The sequence below is a fragment of the Impatiens glandulifera genome, chromosome 8, assembly GCF_907164915.1.
Source record: "Impatiens glandulifera chromosome 8, dImpGla2.1, whole genome shotgun sequence".
Taxonomy (NCBI): domain Eukaryota; kingdom Viridiplantae; phylum Streptophyta; class Magnoliopsida; order Ericales; family Balsaminaceae; genus Impatiens; species Impatiens glandulifera.
The window spans coordinates 6,725,320-6,747,571 of record NC_061869.1 but is presented as its reverse complement, the minus strand read 5'-3'; the positions used below and the strand labels follow the sequence as shown (position 1 = coordinate 6,747,571).

General features: G+C 30.0%; 3 protein-coding genes across 3 annotated transcripts; all 3 read left to right on the top strand.

Moving 5' to 3' along the window:
• The first annotated feature begins 594 nt into the window (after window positions 1–594).
• On the top strand, window positions 595–3,499 carry LOC124912832 (metalloendoproteinase 5-MMP-like). The gene is made up of 2 exons (XM_047453475.1): window positions 595–1,460; window positions 3,373–3,499. Exons 1-2 carry the CDS (start codon window positions 595–597, stop codon window positions 3,497–3,499), a joined length of 993 nt encoding a protein of 330 aa, XP_047309431.1.
• An 11,241-nt stretch (window positions 3,500–14,740) lies between these two features.
• Window positions 14,741–15,628, top strand: LOC124912831 (metalloendoproteinase 5-MMP-like). The gene has a single exon (XM_047453474.1). The coding sequence runs from the start codon at window positions 14,741–14,743 to the stop codon at window positions 15,626–15,628; it is 888 nt and encodes a 295-aa protein (XP_047309430.1).
• Window positions 15,629–15,834: 206 nt separating this feature from the next.
• Window positions 15,835–22,192, top strand: LOC124912830 (metalloendoproteinase 5-MMP-like). The gene is made up of 2 exons (XM_047453473.1): window positions 15,835–16,036; window positions 21,426–22,192. Exons 1-2 carry the CDS (start codon window positions 15,835–15,837, stop codon window positions 22,190–22,192), a joined length of 969 nt encoding a protein of 322 aa, XP_047309429.1.
• Window positions 22,193–22,252: the final 60 nt, after the last annotated feature.

Sequence of the window (22,252 nt, the reverse complement as noted above, 5' to 3'; positions counted from 1 at the left end):
TTAGTATTTCGAATTCGGATAATCCATGTAATGTACACCCCTACTTTTAATGTGATTGATTTGGAAATGACAATTTAATTTATAATTTATTATTTTATATTATGAAGGTAATTAAATAAGTATGGTAACATGTTAGTCATATAATTTATATATTTAATATAGACATATTTTATATAATAATAATAATGCTTAACTTTAGATTAATTAGTTGATCGTCTAAACTTTTTTTTTTAGACAAAATGAATCGAATTTATTGATTTAATTTATATAATTTTGTTTTACATATAACTTTTAACTAATTTTAGATAGTATTGCATAATATCAAATTCATTAAGATTGAAGTAATAAAAATTATCCAAAACTAATAATATACTTAAAATGTTAATTTTAACAACCTTCACTCACGATCATATTAATCTTATATTTTGGGAATTTATATTAGTCTTATATTTACTAAATCTAAAAGAGTTGCCATATATGGTCTATATTATATTAACAAAATCTATAGCATAGTTAAGACAATCAAAAAAAATTTGTGTATAAAATGTAGAAAATGAGAAATCAAAATACCAACATCAAATAACAAACATGAAGATGGCAGCTAAAGCCAATACTATTTCTTTGTTATACATATTCTTGTACTCGTTTTTAATTGTTCAAACATTTTCTTTGAATTTATCTTCTAAGTTTGTGAACGATTTCTTAGGTTCTAAGAAAGGTGACGAAGTAACGGGGCTAGGTCAAATCAAACAATTCCTTATCAAGTACGGTTATCTCAACCCTTCCATTAATGTCGACGAATCCGAAGTTCTAGACCATCCCATGGAAGAAGCCATCAAGAAATTTCAGCTCTTCTACAATCTCGACGTTTCGGGTGAGTTAGACGAGAAGACATTGTCATTGATGTCGAAGCCTCGATGTGGTTGCCCTGATTTGGTCAATGGTACTATGGTCAAGCATGGGATGAAGATGGTTCTAGACCAATCAAAGGGTTCTTACTACGTGACCGATACAAAGTGGTCAAAGCTTAACCTATCTTGGGCCATCAAACCAAGAACTCGAGGGGACGCTTATAAACCTATTTATTGGGCAATTAGGAGATGGGCGTTAGTCACTAAATTCAATTTTACCAATATCAATGACTTTACAAAATCCGACTTGAAAATTGGTTTCTATAAACGATCGCATGGGGATAGTGGCCCTTTTGATGGTCCCGGAGGGATTTTAGCTCACGCAGGGATGCCACCTGATGGCGGGGTCCATTTCGATGCAGACGAGAACTGGGTGATTGGGGCACATCCTACGGGAGTTGACATAGAGAGTGTCGCAGTACATGAGTTAGGGCATTCTCTTGGACTTGGACATAGCACTGTTAAAGAAGCCGTCATGTGGCCATATATTGGACATGGCGAAGTCAAACACAACTTGAATGTTGACGACATTGCCGGAATCAAGGCCTTGTACCATTTTTAAGTTCGGGTTATTGTTATTGTTATTGGAATTTGAATTTGAATTTGTAGCGGTTAATGTTAATGTTTTAGCTAGTGCGGCAATTATATATTTATATGATGCATGCATTCCCAATTTCACATTATAGTTCTCATTTATATATTCATTTAAGAAAAAAACAATTTCACATTATAATAATAATAAGTCTATTAAATTCTTACATATGTTAATACCAAAAATTCAATAATAAAAACAAGAAATTGTGGAATCTTAAACAAGTTCTATCTTAATAAAAATAGAAATAAACAAAAGCTACGAGAATTGACCGAGCATGTATTTTAATTAAGAATTTCAATAAATTTGCATGTAACTATTAATATTGTAGTTTTCTTTAAATGATTAGGTTATAATAAATTATAGTTATTGTAAAATCATGCTTCTTATTAAATAAAAATAAAGATTTCTCTATACTCTCCAAATTGTTCTTGCAATTCACCACGATAAAAGTTTGCTCTATCTTATATTTACAACTTCAAATGTTGTGAAAGACGACGTAACGTCAATAAAATAAAAGTCATAAAAAGACAAAGGAGTTACATGAGTTGAAAGGAAATCAGAGTAAAAATAAACTGAACGAAGTTTTTTTAAAAAAAAGATAAGAGATGACAAATGAGAATTGAGAATTAAAGTGCAGTAAAATCAATGGTTATGGTGACTTTCTCGTAAGCGATGTTTCAGTTTTTAGCGATTAACCAATTCTTCTCGCATGTGGAAATACGTCTCCACGTTACAAATATTAATTTGCTAAAAACAAAAAACAAAAATTTGATCATAGAGTTCCATTCATATTTTGAAATATTAAAAGTTAGGCCAAAATTTCATTGAGCAAAATTTGATGTGCTGCACTTGAACACTTTTGTATAACTAATTGAGCAACAACAAATCTGAGTCCCAACATTTGTGATAAGAATCCAAGACCAGAAACACCAATAATCATTACCTATAACCTAAAAAAATTTGATCATAGAGTTCCACTTATATTTATGTTTGATTTGTGTTTATTTGAAATATTAAGAACTATGGCAAATTTTCATTTGCTTAACACTTTCTCATTAAGTATGTAAGCATTAAAAATAATTATCTACTAAATTTCTCTTAGGAAATAGGTTGTCTCGAATATGAATAATTTGTTGGGATCGGATATAGAAATAGTTAATACTACAGATTTAATCATATTACTCCACTCATATTTATATTTATGACTGGTTTGTGTTTATGTTGAAATATTAATAATTATTTTGTGGATAATTATGACAGAAAATTAAAGTTAAGAATGACTGAATATGATGAAACATGTCTTTATCAGAAATGTCATAACGGGAATAAGACTAACAAAGAGTTTGAGACATGGGTTTTGATAAGGTGCGATGTCGATGACGGTCCTTATATGTATGATGTATTCTTTATTGGTATGTCATTTAAACATCATAAAAAATTTAACATGTGAAAAATGATATATTTATATGTTAGACCAAATAAGCTGGAATAGGCAAAATTTGTCTGCAAAGAAAAAAAATTAAATAGATGATATATGCCAGCAAGCAAACACTACAAGAAAAAGGGATATTTGTGACGAAAATATACCGACGCTTGAGGGCCGTCAGAATTGTTGACGGTTTTACTTACGTAGTTTGTGACAAAATTAATTATCGTCAGAAAAAGTAAAGAAAATAGGAAAAAACGTATAAAAAAATTAAAAAATATTTAGCAAAATTCCTTTCCATCATTTTTATAGAAAGTAAATATGTGACACAAAATTTAGAGAAATTTTTCGACCATATTTTTTATATATTTTGTGACGAATTTTGATTCCATTTTCGAGTACATGGTTGGATGCTTGTTGTTGTTGTGTATCCTCTTCAGGCTGAGAATTGCTCTGCTCCATCGAGTCCTTCCTCTGGCCGATGTAGCAAGGACAGTATCGGCGATTTTCTTGAAACTTCGACCTCGCTTGACGGAGGTCGTTGGAGAAGGCGGATTCGTCCGATAGATGTAGATCTATTCCGCATTCGGTTATATCGCCGGCCTGATTATCGGTGTCGATTTTCCTCTTCTTTTTGGCTTGGAAACTCCTTCTGATCTCTTTAAATTAGGTTCGTAATTAAGAATCGAAGAGGACGCCGTGAAAGGATGGATGTAAGTTACAAAATTCTCCCAATCTAGGCTGAGAATACCTGTAAATTAAGGAATCGAAGTAATTAGATGTTGAAATAGAAACGATGTAAGGAATTATTCACAGAGCTTTCATATATTTTATTATCCTGAGCTGAGCTATTCTTATTAGTTGTTGCATTTACAGAACTTTTGTATACGAAAGTTTCCTTACGAATGCGGAGTGTGATCATTTGATATCAGTGTTTCAATGATTTGATGATATAAGTTCACCTTAAAAGATCTATATCACTAGATCACATGTTGTCGATAATGAATCTGGAGATTCTAAGCTTAGTGAAGTTCGAACGAGCTCCAGAATGTTCATCAACAATGCCAGGTTTGTTTGTTGTTTGTGTAGTTTGATCTGATAATATTTTGCCTATCAAACCTTGAAATGCAATCCAAAATCCTATTCATGAATCATGAATCCTATTGATTTTGTTTCACTTTCTGAATATACATTATCCTATTTTTATGTAATTAGTTGATTCATTTGATTTTTTTTTTCACATTTTGGACTTTTTTTTTTTGGAAATCGAGAGCACATTTTGCACTTTTGACTTTCCTTTATAAAGGTGATTAAATATAACTGCTCTAAATATAGAGATATAATGATCAATGATTTTGGAAGGCTTGATCATCTTTCTTATTATAGAAAATGGAGAAGACATTCAAGTTCTTCGATACAAACATGGCCAAAAATAATCATAAAAATAATCATTGTGATAAATGGGCTTCTTTGGGTGAATGTACAAACAACCCCTAATACATGGTGGGAACTCTGCAAATTCCAAGTTATTGCCACACAAGCTGTAAGGTTTGTTAGATATTTTTTTTTTACAATTCTTGATCTCTTTAGGTAAATCCAATTATTAGAAAAAAATAATTAATTAGTTTAATGTAACTTAATAACCTTATATACTTATATATTTTTTTTCTAGGAGCCTCGATTGTATTATATTATTTTTTATTCAATTTTTTTGTAGGAGGGATAGAATAGGTTTGCATAACTTTAATTTGTTGCTCATTATTGATATATTTTGTCAATGTTTTTTTTTGTTAGTAACTATTGAATTGAATGATACATTTAGTTTATAAGTGGACGTTGTTTTTGTTAGTAACTTTAAAATTAATACTTTTAAACAAAGTTATTTATTTGTTTTAAATATTATTATTAAAATTTTCAAATAAGTGATGTATTAGGAGAAATAATTAGGAAAATAAAATATAAATATAAAATAAAATTTTAAAAATATATATTAATTTCTGACGGAAATTTCTATGGAGAGAAAAAATAAATTTTTGACGAATATTTTTATGGAAATTATACTAATTTTTCGACGGATATTCTTACGAAAATTTTCCAATGAAATATTTCATCAAAAATATTGTCGTAAATTTCTTACAGATATTCTTATAAATATTTCTGACGGATTTTATATTCGTCCGAAAATTACTACCGAAATAGAAAATATGTTGCTAATTATATATTCGTCAGAAATTCCGTAGGTAATATACTTCAAAAATGACCAATTTTCTTGAAGTGAAAGATAGTAGTGATGTGTTTTTGGATAAATTTCTTCATTTAGAACAATTTGTTTTGCGGATAACAAAAACAAACCGTCACACACTCTTATATTGTAAAATTCTATCATAAAGATCAAATAGCTTGTTGAGCTATGTACAATTCAACTAAATGCAAGTGTGAGTAAAACTAAAGTGAAAAAAAAAACACTTGTGAGAGACATAGTGCCAAGAGATTTCAATACATTTCAATACAAAATATGCTAATTTAAGGAGTTATGCAGAAGAGTCGATGAAACTAATCTAGAGATATCGGTGAAAATAAAAATTACCAAAGATGAAGAGAAAGATATTGTTACTCATTTTAAAAAAAATTACATATTTTTTGAAGCTTGTAAACGATGATTTATATATGAATGTCGACCATGTATAGGAATCAATTCTTGTTTTATAAAACATGCATGTCAAGGACTATTAGCTTTTGTAATTGGGAGAAATGAAAATAATCAAAATTTTCAATTAGCTTGGACATTAACTGAAACTGAAAATAAAGATAGTTGAACATGGTTTTTTTAAATTTTAGTGCGAGATATTGTATTCGAAAATGGGAAGGTTTAATTATACATGCATGTTGTAAGTTTTGATATTCTAATATTTTCATATTTTGTTAAAATATTTTTATTAAATATTTATTTGTGTAATTATTTTTTAGGAAATTTTATTTGTGGTGCAAACGGTTCCTTCACATACTGAGCACAAATTATGTACTCGTCATATTTATGCCAATTAGAATAAAAATTATAAGGGAAGACACATGAATATGGTGTTCTATAAACTAGCTAGGAGCACTTATTGTGAACAATTTGAGGATAACCAATCTATTTCATTAGAAATAAATTCTGGATTAATAAAATACTAACGGGAGAAATGGAGCAAGACGTACATACTAACAACAAGTTAATGTGACGTCATAGAAAACAACATATGTGAGAACTTTAATGCACTAATTTTATATGCTCATGTAATGTCTATTGCGAGTATGTTGAATCACATTAGAGTAATGGTAATACATAGACTGAATGATAATCAAAGTCGTTTTAGTTGGAAGCATGATGTTTCCCTAATGTAATGCAAATATTATTATTAAAAATTTGAAATAAGTGATGTATTAGGAGAAATAATTAGGAAAATAAAATATAAATATAAAATAAAATTTTAAAAATATATATTAATTTCTGACGGAAATTTATATGGAGAGAAAAAGTAAATTTTTGACAGATATTTTTATGGAAATTATACTAATTTTTCGACGGATATTCTTACGGAAAATTTCCAATGAAATAAAATTTCTGACGGATATTCCTATAAATTTTCTGACAAATTTTATATTCGTCGGAAAATTTACTGACGACCGAAATACCGACGTTTATTATATAAATAGAAAATATGTCGCTAATTATATATTCGTCAGAAATTCCGTAGAAAATATATGTCACAGATGACCAATTTTCTTGAAGTGAAAGATAGTAGTGATGTGTTTTTGGTTAAATTTCTTTATTTAAAAAACATTTATTTTGCGGATAAGAAAAACAAACTGTCACACACTCTTATATTGTAAAATTTTAAGATATCACAACCTAACATAAAGCAACCTATCATAAAGATCAAATAACTTGTTGAGCTATGTACAATTCAACTAAATGCAAGTGTGAGTAAAGCTAAAGTGAAAAAAAAAACACTTGTGAGAGACATAGTGCCAGGGGATTTCAATACAGAATATGCTAATTAAAAAACACTTGTGAGAGACATAGTGCCAGGGGATTTCAATACAGAATATGCTAATTTAAGGAGTTACGCAGAAGAGTCGATGAAACTAATTTAGAGACATTGGTGAAAATAAAAATTACCAAAGATGAAGAGAAAAATGTTACTCATTTAAAAAAAAAATTACATATTTTTTGAAGCTTGTAAGCGATGATTTATATATGAATGTATAGGAATCGATTCTTGTTTTATAAAACATGCATGTCAAGGACCATTAGCTTTTGTAATTGGGAGAAATGAAAATAATCAAAATTTTCTATTAGCTTGGACATTAACTGAAACTGAAAGTAAAGATAGTTGAACTGTTTTTTTTAAATTTTGGTGCGAGATATTGTATTCGAAAATGGGAAGGTTTAACTATAATGTTAGACATGCATGTTGTAAGTTTTGATATTCTAATATTTTCATATTTTGTTAAAATATTTTTATTAAATATTTATTTGTGTAATTATTTTTTAGGAAATTTTATTTGTGGTGTAAACAGTACTTCCACATCTGAGCACAAATTATGCACTCTTCATATTTATGCCAATTAGAATAAAAATTATAAGGGAGGGCACATGAATATATATGGTGTTCTATAAACTAGCTAGGAGCACTTATTGTGAATAATTTGAGGATAACCAATCTATTTCATTGGAAATAAATTCTGGATTAATAAAATACTAACAGGAGAAATGGAGCAAGACGTACATGCTAACAACAAGTCAATGTGACGTCATAGAAAACAACATATGTGAGAACTTTAAGGCACTAATTTTATATGCTCATGTAATGTTTATTGCGAGTATGTTGAATCACATTAGAGTAATGGTAATGCATAGACTTAATGATAATCGAAGTCGTTTTAGTTTGAAGCATGATGTTTCCCTAATGTAATGCAAATAATTTAAGAGACCAGAAAATATGCATATTAGTGTGGGATCATTTGTGAAGTGGGATATGAGATGTCTAATAATGATGATGAGAAACATGTTGTAAATCTTCCAAATAAATCTTGTTATTTAGAGAATAAAACATTTATGTTATTCCATGTAAATATGCCCTTAAATCAATTGTTGATCGTTGAAAAGAGAATTGAAGATTTTTTTTATCTTATTGATATAATAAAGACATGTATTTGAAATCATATACTAACACCATGAAACCGATTTATGGGAGTGAGAATGTGGCCTCGTCAAATCATTCTAATTAATCTACCTATATTTAAGAGAATGACAAGTATACCAAAAAAGAATAAAAGGAAAATAGGGATGAAACTCAAAAAACTTTAGAAATATGTCAAGAAAGGGGAGGATCATGCATTGTAGTGTTTATGGTTCAAGTGCTTCTAATAAAAGAGGTGCAAATAATAAGGTCAAACATCATCGACAAACAATATTGTAAGTTAAAATACAACATTTTTAGTTGATTATAACCTAGTTTACATAAGTTTAAGATATATGTATCGAAATAAATGTTGTGTTGTTAAGATTTGGAGGAGAGCTAGAGAATTTGAAAGCTTGAGAATTTATAAAACTATTGATGGGTCACAATTGAAAATGTAAGTTCAATTTAAATTATTATATTTTTATTATAATTTATAAATTTGTACTCTATTTTATAGTCTGGAAGACGAAGAAGACAAATGATTACTAAAGTTGATGGTAAAACATTGCAACACTTAAAAACTCAAGAGTGTTAGTTGATAATGTGCGAGAATTGAGATTTTAAAAACTTGGTTGTAGTTGAGATCATTTTATAAAAAAAAATGTATTTGAGAAATTATTTTTTTAGAAGGTTTTTGTTGAAGATTTTGTTCTATTGTACCAGTTCGGGTGGGATTTGGCCGACTTCATGAAGCTGATAGTTTAATTGGTCTGATTTCTTTATTATTTTTTTCGATATGAAATTTATAATGATTACTTTTAATCTTTGACTTTAGAGACTGATATTAGTAGCAAAAATATTGATCAATATTGTCTATTATCCTTTTGTGTGGAAAGGATGAGTCACTATTATTATTGAATACTTGATTTTTTCTTTTGTTGTTGGAGGGATGAGTCGCAGTCATTATCCAAACAAGACCGAACAATTTTAAAGTAATCAATACTTTGTAATTAGTATTCTTATTATGTAGTCGATCAACAATTATTAGTTTATTGTTGTATTAACTTTAAGTAAAATGAGACAACTTACTATCTAATATATATTGTAACAAAAATGTAAAATCTTTGAAGCTTGATATGATCAGATTCATATATGGATAGAGTAAAACTAGATTAACAACATGTGCAAGAGGAAGCAATCCGGTTTTTGTTTATTGGTAAAAAAAGGAATATAACAGTAACATGGAATTCTTTGCTAAAGCAGATCAGGAATGTGAGAAGCTGGTTGAGATTGTTACTAAGGAGGAGATTGAGTAGGTCTTCTTTCGTATGAATGGCGACAAAAATCCTAGACCGGATGGATTCAACGCAACATTCTTTAAAAATAACTGGGGAATTGTGGGAAAAAAAGTCAATGAAGGGGTGATGGAATTATTTAAGAATAGAAAATGTTGAAACAATAGAATGTTACTGTTTCAAATTTTAATCCTAAAAATTTTACTCCCAAAATGATTCATGATTTTTGACATATTTCCTGCTGCAATGTTGTGTATAAAATCATTTCTAAAATCATTTCGAAAAGGTTTAAGAATGTTATCCCTAAATTGGCTAGCCTAGGACTGTCATCATTCATCCCTACTCGGTCTATTTCACATACCATTTTACTTATGTAGGGTATACTTAAGGGCTATGGTATGAAACGAATCTCTCCTAAGGTTACTTTCAAGGTTGACATAAAAAAGACGCTCGATTCCATTAGATCGGATACTATCCAAGAGTTCTTAATAGTTTCTGGATTCCCTAGCGTATTTGTGGAATAGGTTATGCAGTGCGTAACTACCACACATTTCATTGTTTGTGTGAATGATGCTCACGGTGGTTATTTCAAGGGTGAAAATGGGATTAGGTAGGGAGATCCGCTCTCATCCTATATATTTGTTTAAACCATGGAGCTATTTAATTGTATCTTCAAAGAGATACTGAAGAGTAAACCATTCATTCACCACCTTTCTATAAAGAGGAAGACATTACTCACGTGTGTTTTGCGGATGATCTCTTTATAGTGGTTCATGCGGACGTGAATGTTGGAATTAAGCTAATTCCATTAATGAATGGAAATAAGATTGTAAATAAATAAAATCAAATAAAATTCACACAAATTCAAACGTGAATTAACGGTGAATTTAATCCAAATTATAATTAAATATTAATTGTTTAATTAATATTTAATGCCTAATTAGAAAATTAAAACATAATGTTAGGATAAACATTTAGCTTTAATTGGCCTATTGGCTAACGTATGGACTCTTCAATTAGCTAGCATTAGCATTGAATGTCTAACATTGCATTTCTGTAAATCAACGTATAGGCGGCTGATGTTAATTAGTTATGGATTAATTAACAAATGAATGAGCAATATTTATTGCTAATAAATGTTTGGATGGTTTTATTTACAGGTTTAATTCTCAGCAATATATACCCATCCATTATTCATTTTACAGATACTTCATATTTCTCACTCTAGAATTCCAAAAGTCTTCTTCTTGTTTTGTGAGTGTTTTTCGAGTTCTTCGCTCGATATTTTCCGTTGAAACCCGGTGATAGTTCAGGTACTTTATCAAGCTCGTTGTGTAGTGATTCCGGTGCTGAATCACTACTAGATTCGTTGTACCCTGGGAGACAGTCATCTGTGACAAGCTCTAGCACACGGGGAGACGGTGGAACTGTTTTAAGGGAAATGTGTTTAACACATGCCTCGAATCAACCATCAAATGCGATGATATTGTTCTTCGTATATCTTATTTTATTTTTATTTATTTGTAACATCGTATGTATATATTTTTCTGTTATTTTTCAAGACAAGATTTCTAACCGTGAATTCTATTAAAACTGGTAGGGATGTGCTAACTCTGTTTTATGAAATTATAGGTCTTTATATAAATCAGGATAAAAGTATGACGTTTTATGGCGGTGTTGACAAGGATACTAAGGCAGACATATTTAACATACTGGGCATCAAGGAAGGAACTTTACTAGTTCCCTACCTAGGAGTTTCCATATCTTCTAGACAACTGCAAGTCTCCCATTTCCCATTGTAGGTCACTAATTGAGAACGTTAAATATACAATTAATGGTTGGGAAACTAAAAGTCTATCATATGTTGGGAGAATAGAGCTTATTACTAAGGTGACTATGGGCAGTATTAATTTTGGGCACAACATATTGTGATCCCTAAGAAAGCAAATCGATCGTCTAATGAGGGATTTCGTTTGGGGTTAATGGAAGATGTGGGAAGAAGGTTAAGTCGGAAGATGTGTATAAGTCAAAAGATGAAGGTGGGTTGGGAATTAAAAGTTGCATAGAATGTAATAGGGCACTCACATATAAGCATTCTAAGAGATAGAGAGCAAACGAGACTCTTTGGGTGAAATGAGTCCATTTCGGGTTTATGAAGAATGAGAATAGTATATGGATGTGAAGAATTAAAGATGAAATGCCATGGTCATTGAATAAGATCCTCAAATTAAATCAGTATTTAGGGTCTATGTTTCAAGTTCGATTTGGAGGTGGGAGTAAGACGAAATTCTGGTATGAAGGAACACCAATTAAAAGGTATGAAACTAAAAATGTTAGAATGAGAAGACAATACATTAACATAACTTTTAATAGGGTGAAGAATGGTGAATGTAATGACCTTTTGAGGCTTATTCCAGAAGTGGTGAGGATACTTAATAAAATCAATCGCATAGGGCGAGATGAAGTGAAATTGTTTGCTCATTATGTTTCATGCTGTTGTAATTTTGTTTTCGATTTTAGTTTGTTGGTTTTTTTGTTTATTCATATTTGCTGCTGTATTGTTTGATTCAAATTAGGACAAAAGTCTGTGTACTTACTTTCTTCCATTGAGTTTTATTGATTTAATTACTATAAGTCATTTCAAAACAAATAAATACAAAAAAAAGAATAGACAACTTCAATTTTCACTAAGATTAGTTTCCATTTGCAACAAAGATAAATGAGTATACTCAGCCCCCATTGAACTGACTGACCCATAATATTCTCAGTTCATTAAGGTAATCATCACAACTTTTATATGTGTACGTGTCTAAATTCGACATGTCGAGAAATCGACTCGAATCGCAATTAGCTCCCTAACTCACAATCCTCTCAAATCGGGCGTGGAACGAGGAACCAAAATAGTAGACTAAATTCGAATTTACTTTTAAAAATGTCAAATACTTTGACTGACCGAGAGATAAACTCGAGCTCATTCCTAAAGTAGTAGAATATAGATTGACTCTGATTTATGAGAGTTAAACTAATTTACTTTTTGAGAAATTAGGAAAAAGAAATATTTTCATAACATTTTTAGGTTTAATGCTTGATTTAATGTGAGAAAGAGTCTCAGATCTCTACTCCGAAATCGCTGGCCTCTTATAAAAACATGACAATTTTAGGCTTTGTTTAAATGATTATCCAAGTCTTAGGTATACTTATAAAGTGAAAATTTATTTCTAGAGCTTAAGTCTAAGGACCATTCACAATATATATTCCTAATCAAGCTTCTATGTTCTCTATTGTAAGAAAATGCTAGAATATATGTTATTTGACAGTGCAAAGATGACAAAATCCTACAATTATTCTAAGTTTCATGTAAGAATTGTCTATGATTTCCTTATTTTTAAAGAATTATGAAACTCAAATTATAGGACAAAGAAATGTGAGAAAATGAAGCATCTAGTTCAAACTGGCCTCAACAGAAATTTAAAAAATTATTTTTATTACAAAAAATGTTTTAAATCATTTAATATTTTTTCTTAACTTTAAAAACATAGTATAAAGCATTTAAAACAGAAAATAAAAGGAAATCAAAACAATAGAACAATCTACAAGTAAAATACACTTTAGGTCTTGTTTGATACGTTGTCTTAAGATTTTTCATAAAAAAAATAAATACATTCATTTTTTTAACTATCAAATTACTTAATAAAACGATTAAGATTCCTATCATTTATATTTAAAATTTAAATTTTAAACAGAAATTAGTCTTTTACAAATTTAATTTAAATAATTCCTAAAAACTCACCTCTTCTTCTTATTCTTCTTGATATGAAATGTAATATTTCAAATAATTCTATAAAAAAATTATAATCCTAGATCAAATAAAATTAGATATGAATCCTTATATGTATTTATGTTTACAATAAATTGTGTTTTTGGTAAATGTAACATTAAATTCCACATTTATATTTGCTATAAAAATCTTGTCTTTCTAAGTTTAAAATTGAGTCAATATATTATACTTATAAAAAAAAAAAAGGCAAACTTCTAATTACATAAAAAAATTGAATCCCTATATTTATTTATTTTTTGCATTAACTATTTTATTGGGAGAATGTAACATTCAATTTCACTTTTATACTTTTGTAAAATATGCCTTGAATTACATTTAAATTTTAATAATTCTTAACTAATATTTAAAAATATATACTAAAAAAGATTACATAAAAATATATAATAAAAAGATACAAATTAAAATATTATTATTTTCCCATATCTCTAAAATCAATTTCTAATAGGATTAACAAATGGGTAAATCTATATTATATTAATTCAATCCGTAATATTTGAATGGTATGGTTTGGATAATCTAATTTAATATATTTTTTATTTAATTATTTAATAGAATTTATTTTTTTACTTTATCTTTTTATTATGTTAATTTTTTTTAAATCACTCAAAAAGAACTATAATTAGTTTTTTTTAATAATATATTATAATATTTTGTCTGTCCAATACTTAATGAAGAAAATAAAAAATATATAAAAATTATTACTTTAGTAGAAAAAAAAATGATTGTCTAAATGTCAAAAATAAACTAAAAAATAATAATATATTACGGTGAAATAAGTAAAATTAAGAAAAATATATTTTATTTAGATATTTAGATAATCTTAATCCAATCCAATCTGTAATTAATCAAATTTGAATTCAATCCAAACCAAAGTCAATCTAATCCGAAATAACAAATCCGAATTAATATTTCGGATTTGGATCGGATTTCGGATTACTCCATATAATGCACCTACTTTTTAATGTCATTTGATTTGGAAATAACAATTTAGTTTATAATTTATTATATATTATACTTTATATTATGAAGGCAAATAAGTATGTTAACATGTTAGTCATATAATTCATGAATTTAATATAGACATATTTTATATAATACTAATAATGCTTAACTTTAGATTAGTCGATCGCATTAAATGTTTTTTTTAGACAAAATGAATCGAATTTATTGATTTAATTTATATAATTTTGTTTTACATATAACTCTTAGCTAATTTTAGATAGTATTGCATAATATCAAATCCATTAAGATTGAAGTAATATAAATTATCCAAAACTAATAATATACTTAAAATGTCAATTTTAACGACCTTCACTCATGATCATATTAATCTTATATTTTGGGAATTTATATTAGTCTTATATTTACTAGATCTAAAAGAGTTGCCATATATGGTCTATATTATATTAACAAAATCTATAGCATAGTTAAGACAATCAAAAAAATTTGTGTATAAAATGTAGAAAATGAGAAATCAAAATACCAACATCAAATAACAAACATGAAGATGGCAGCTAAAGCCAATACTATTTCTTTGTTATACATATTCTTGTACTCGTTTTTAATTGTTCAAACATTTTCTTTGAATGATAAGATATTATCTTCTAAGTTTGTGAACGATTTCTTAGGTTCTAAGAAAGGTGACGAAGTAAAGGGGCTAGGTCAAATCAAACAATTCCTTATCAAGTACGGTTATCTCAACCCTTCCATTAATGTCGACGAATCCGAAGTTCTAGACCATCCCATGGAAGAAGCCATCAAGAAATTTCAGCTCTTCTACAATCTCGACGTTTCGGGTGAGTTAGACGAGAAAACATTGTCATTGATGTCGAAGCCTCGATGCGGTTGCCCTGATTTGGTCAATGGTACTATGGTCAAGCATGGGATGAAAATGGTTCTAGACCAATTAAAGGGTTCATACTACGTGACCGGTACAAAGTGGCCAAAGCTCAACCTATCTTGGGCCATCAAGCCAGGAACTCGAGGGGACGCTTATAAACCTATTTATTGGGCAATTAGGAGATGGGCGTTAGTCACTAAATTCAATTTTACCAATATCAATGACTTTACACAATCCGACTTGAAAATTGGTTTCTATAAACGATCGCATGGGGATAATGGCCCTTTTGATGGTCGCGGAGGGATTTTAGCTCACGCAGGGATGCCACCTGATGGCGGGGTCCATTTCGATGCAGACGAGAACTGGGTGATTGGGGCACATCCTAGGGGAGTTGACATAGAGAGTGTCGCGCTACATGAGTTAGGGCATTCTCTTGGACTTGAACATAGCACCGTTAAAGAAGCCGTCATGTGGCCATATATTGGATATGGCGAAGTCAAACACAACTTGAATGTTGACGACATTGCGGGAATCAAGGCCTTGTACCATTTTTAAGTTCGGTTATTGTTATTGTTATTGGAATTGGAATTTGAATTTGAATTTGTAACGGTTAATGTTAATGTTTTAGCTAGATCCGGAAATTATATATTTATATGATGCATGCATTCACAATTTCACATTATAGTTCTCATTTATATCATCATTCAATAATTATTTTGTGGATAATTATGACAAAAAATTAAAGTTAAAAATGACTGAACATGATAAAACGTATTTATAATTATGATACAAGAGAGGCATGTCTCAATCAGAAATGTCATAATGGGAATAAGACTAACAAAGAGTTTGAGACATGGGTTTTGATAAGGTCCGGTGGCGGTGGCGGTGGCGGTGGCGGTGGCGGTGGCGGTGGCGGTGGCGGTGGCGGTGGCGGTGGCGGTGGCGGTGGCGGTGGCGGTGACGGTATGATGAAATTAGTACTCAAATTTTTTCAATACAGTCAAGAGATATTCTTTATTAGTATGTCATTTAAACATCATACAAAATTTAAATATGTTGTGACAAAGGATTAATGTGAAAAATGATATATTTATATGTTAGACCAAATAAGCTGTAATAGGTAAAATATGTCTGAAAAAAAAATTAAATAGATGATATATGCCAGCAAAGATAGTAGTGATGTGTTTTTGGTTAAATTTCTTCATTTAGAACACATTTGTTTTGCGGATAACAAAAACAAATTGTCACACACTCTTATATACACACTCTTATATTGTAAAATTTTAAGATATCACAACGTAACATAAAGCAACCTATCATAAAGATCAAATAGCTTGTTGAGCGATGTACAATTCAACTAAATGCAAGTGTGAGTAAAACTAAAGTAAAAAAAAACACTTGTGAGAGACCTAGTGTCAGGAGATTTCATTAAAAATTTCCTAAAACGGGAAAAAACCCACAAGTTTAAGAGATCATTCTAGACAGGCCTAGAATGATTTTGAAGTTGTAACATTCTGAATAAAAGCTAAAAAGTTAAAATCGTAAATGAATTATCTGATTACAATGTTTTCAATTCTAGTGAGTTCAAAAAACGGTAAATTTCAGTTCCTATAGATATTCCAGTTATGCTTCGTGCTTGGAATTCTTCTTCACGTTCCCGTGAGGGCGCTGCAATCCGATACAATATATTTCCATAACTCTTCAATGCTCCTGCAGGTTCTGCCATATACCCTTGCATGTCGTTCTTATCAAATGTTATACACCACTGCTCCAAAGCCGCACTTGAACACGCTTGTTGCAAATCTATTTCCCTTGGCTTTGATGAGTGTCACTTCTTTAATTTCATTACATTCGCTCGGGAAACTGATCAGCTCCAGACTTCTATAGAATCTGTCCCAAAGCTCCGAAGCAATACATAAGCTCTCGAATAGTTGATCTATGGTTTCTTTATTTCCTCTATATAGAACACAGTTCGCGTCCGGGATGCTCATATACTTGCTGATACGATCACGAGTGTTGAGTTTCTCCCAAAAGGCGAGCCATAGGATGAACTAGTGTCGATGGATAATCTTCGTTGACCATACAAGAGGAGCCCATTCTACTTTCTGCGCTTTTTTCCGGGTTACCTCCCATATTTTCTTCGATACCAGCTTCTCGTTGTCCTCAGCTTTCCATTCATGAATATTCGGTCTGTCGTGTAGTTGTATGTTACTTATATGATCAAGTATCCTCTGTCCTTCTAGATTTCTTCTCTAGAGTGAGTCTCAATTCCCGTCTTTAATGTCCTTGATTTTCGCTTCTGCACAGTCCCTTCTGATACGGGTATTTTGAAACTCCTCCTGGTTTTCGAACCAGGGGTCGTTCCAGAATAGAATGCTTTTACCGTCCCCTAGCCGGATGTCATAAAGATCTGCAATATCGCTTCTTAGTTTAAAAATCTTTTTCAGAGACCAGCTCATACCTTCTTGAATTTTGTAGGTCCAAATGTTAGTTTCGTATTTCATAAACCTCGTATGCACCAATTTGATCCATAATGACTCCTGATTGCGCTCCAAAGCCCATAGATGCTTGAAGGTGAGAGCTTTGTTCCACTCGATACAATTCTTCAAGCTGATGCCTCCCTCGTCCTTCGGTTTACAGAGAGCGGTCCAATTGACTTTCTTTCCTCCTCTTCCTATACTACCCCATATAAAGTTCCTCATCAGCGTGTCGAACTCCTTCATTATCTTCTTCGGAATGACCATCTGTTGCACCCAGTAGCCAACTATGTCCATGACCACAATTTTAATAAATTCAATCCTCGCTGCATAAGAAAGTTTTTTCGCTGACCAGCCAGATATCGTGTTGTTTACCTTTTCAATTAGGGGCTTGTAGTGTGAGATCTCAATCTGCTTCGTGGTTAACGGAATTCCTAAGTACCTTACGGGAAAACTGGCCTTCCTTGAGGATAGTATTAATTTTGGGTACAACATATTGTTATCCCTAAGAAAGTAAATCGATCGTCCAATGAGGGATTTCGTTTGGGGTTAATGGAAGAGGTGGGAAGATGTGTGTAAGTCAAAAGATGAAGGTGGGATGAGAATTAAAAGTTGCATAAAATGTAATAGGGCACTCACATATAAGCATTCTAGGAGATAGAGAGCAAACGAGACTCTATTTGGGTGAAATGAGTCCATTTCGGGTTTATGAAGAATGAGAAGAGGATATGAATGTGCAGAATTAAAGATGAAATGTCACGGTCATTGAAGAAGATCCTCAAATTAAATCAGTATTTATGGTATATGTTTCAAGTTCGATTTGGCGATGGGTGGAAGACGGAATTCTGGTATGATCCATGGTATGAAGGAACACCAATTAAAAGGTATGAAACTGAAAATGTTAGAATTAGAAGACAATACCTTGATGTAACTTTAAATAGGGTGAAGGATGGTGAATGTAATAACCTTTTGAGGCTTATTCCAGAAGTGGTGAGGATACTTAATAAAATCAACCGCATAGGGCGAGATGAAGTAAACTTGTTTGCTGATTATGTTTCATGCTGTTCTAATGTTGTTTTCGATTAATTTGTTGGTTTTTTTTTGGTTATTCATATTTGTTGTTGTATTATTTGATTCAAATTAGGACAAATTTCTGTTTTTTTCCTAATAAAAAACTCTTGTACTCACCTTCTTCCATTGAGTTCTATTGATTAAATTACTAAAGTCATTTCAAAACAAAGAAAATAAAAAAATAGACAAACTTCAATTTTCACTAAGAACAGGTTCCATTTGCAACAAAGATAAATGAGTATACTCAAAATTTATTTTAGATCAACAAGCCCCTCATTGAACTGACTGACCCATAATATTCTCAGTTAATTAAGGTAATCATCACAACATTAAGGTAATCATCACAACTTTTATATGTGTACGTGTCTAAAATCGACATGCGAGAGAAATCGATTTGAATCGCAATTAGCTCCCTAACTCACAATCCTCTCAAATCAAGCGTTGAATGAGAAACCAAAATAGTAGACTAAATTCGAATTTATTTCTAAAAATGTCAAATACTTTGATTGACCGAGAGATAAACTCAAATCGAGCTCGTTACTAAGCTAGTCGACTATAAATTGACTGATTTATGAGAGTCACAACCTAATTTACCTTTTGAAAAATTAGAAAAGAAAAATATTTTCATAGGTTCAATGCTTGATTTAATGTGAGATAGAGTCTCAACACTATCCCACATATCTCTACTCCGAAATAGACGGCCTTTTATAAAACATGACAATTTTACACTCCGAAATGTGAGAAAATGAAGCATCTAGTCCAAACTGGCCTTTAACATAAATTTTAAAATTTAATTTTATTATAAAAAATGTTTTAAATCATTTAATACTTTTTTTAACTTAAAAAAAATAATATAAAGCATTTAAAATAGAAAATAAAAGAAAATCAAAACAATAGAACAAGCTACAAGTAAAATACACTTTAGGTCTTGTTTCATAGGTACGTTGTCTTTAAGATTTTTCATAAAATTAATACATTCATTTTTATAATATATCAAATTACTTAATAAAATGATTAAAATTCCTATAATTTATATTTATAAAATTTAAATTTTAAACACGAATTAGTCTCTTACCAATTGAACTTAAATAATTCTTAAAAACTCACTTCTTCTTTATATGAAATGGAATATTTCAAATAATTCCATAAAAAATTAATCCTTGATCAAACAATATTAGATACGAATCCTTATATGTATTTATTTTAACAATAAATTGTGTTTTTGGTAAATGTAACATGAAATTCCACATTTATACTTGCTATAAAAAACTGTCTAGTCTAAGTTTAAAATTTAGTCAATCAATATTTATACTTATAAAAAAAAAAAAGGCAAACTTCTAATTAAAAGCTCAAATACTAATAATCCTGTATATATTTTCTAGTCTTATTACATAACAATTGAATCCCTATATTTATTTATTTTTTTGCATTAACTGTTTTATTGGGAGAATGTAATTACATTATATTTCACTTTTATAATTTTATAAAATCTTCCTTGAATTACATTTAAATTTTAATATTCCTTAACTAATATTTAAAAAATATACAATAAAAGAGATTACATAAAAATATATAATAAAAAAATATACAGATTAAAATATTAATATTTTCTAATATATTTAAAATCACATTTTGATAGGGGTGATCAAATGGGTAAATTCAATCCGTTTTATCCGATCCATGTTAAATTTAATCCATAATATTAGTTAATACGAATTGGATTGAATATGATTTAAATAATCTAATTTAAAATTTTACTGTCTTACTATGTAATTAATTAATAGATTTTATTTATTTTACCTTTTTTTTTGTTAATTTTTTAAAATCTCAAAACAATATTATAATTATTTTTTTTAATAATATTTTATCTATCCAATAGTTAAGGAAGAAGATAAAAAAAATATATATAATTGATTACTAATAAAATAATTGCCTAAATGTTGTGAAAATAAACTAAAAAATAATAATATATTGTGGTAAAATAAGTAAAATTAAAAAAACATATATTTTATTTAGATATTTGAATAATCAAAATCCAATCCAATCCGTATTCAATCAAATCTGAATTCAAATAAATTCGAACTCAATCCAATCTGAAATAACCTATCCGAATTAGTATTTCGAATTCGGATAATCCATGTAATGTACACACCTATTTTTAATGCGATTGATTTGGAAATGACAATTTAATTTATAATTTATTACTTTATATTATGAAGGTAATTAAATAAGTATAGTAACATGTTAGTCATATAATTCATGAATTTAATATAGACATATTTTATATAATACTAATAATGCTTAACTTTAGATTAGTCGGTTTTTAGATAAAATGAATCGAATTTATTGATTTAATTTATATAATTTTGTTTTACATATAACTCTTAACTAATTTTAGATAGTATTGCATAACATCAAATTCAAACCCATTAAGATTGATGTAACAAAAATTATCCAAAACTAATAATATACTTAAAATGTTAATTTTAACAACCTTCATTCACGATCATATTAATCTTATATTTTGGGAATTTATATTAGTCTTATATTTACTAGATCTAAAAGAGTTGCCATATATGGTCGATATTATATTAACAAAATCTATAGCATAGTTAAGACAATCAAAAAAATTTGTGTATAAAATGTAGAAAATGAGAAATCAAAATACCAACATCAAATAACAAACATGAAGATGGCAGCTAAAGCCAATACTATTTCTTTGTTATACATATTCTTGTACTCGTTTTTAATTGTTCAAACATTTTCTTTGAATTTATCTTCTAAGTTTGTGAACGATTTCTTAGGTTCTAAGAAAGGTGACGAAGTAAAGGGGCTAGGTCAAATCAAACAATTCCTTATCAAGTACGGTTATCTCAACCCTTCCATTAATGTCGACGAATCCGAAGTTCTAGACCATCCCATGGAAGAAGCTGTCAAGAAATTTCAGCTCTTCTACAATCTCGATGTTTCGGGTGAGTTGGACGAGAAGACATTGTCATTGATGTCGAAGCCTCGATGCGGTTGCCCTGATTTGGTCAATGGTACTATGGTCAAGCATGGGATGAAAATGGTTCTAGACCAATTAAAGGGTTCATACTACGTGACCGGTACAAAGTGGCCAAAGCTCAACCTATCTTGGGCCATCAAGCCAGGAACTCGAGGGGACGCTTATAAACCTATTTATTGGGCAATTAGGAGATGGGCGTTAGTCACTAAATTCAATTTTACCAATATCAATGACTTTACACAATCCGACTTGAAAATTGCTTTCTATAAACGATCGCATGGGGATAGTGGCCCTTTTGATGGTCCCGGAGGGATTTTAGCTCACGCAGGGATGCCACCTGATGGCGGGGTCCATTTCAATGCAGACGAGAAGTGGGTGATTGGGGCACATCCTACGGGAGTTGACATAGAGAGTGTCGCGGTACATGAGTTAGGGCATTCTCTTGGACTCGGACATAGCACCGTTAAAGAAGCCGTCATGTGGCCATATATTGGATATGGTGAAGTCAAACACAACTTGAATGTTGACGACATTGCGGGAATCAAGGCCTTGTACCATTTTTAAGTTCGGTTATTGTTATTGGAATTTGAATTTGTAGCGGTTAATGTTAATGTTTTAGCTAGT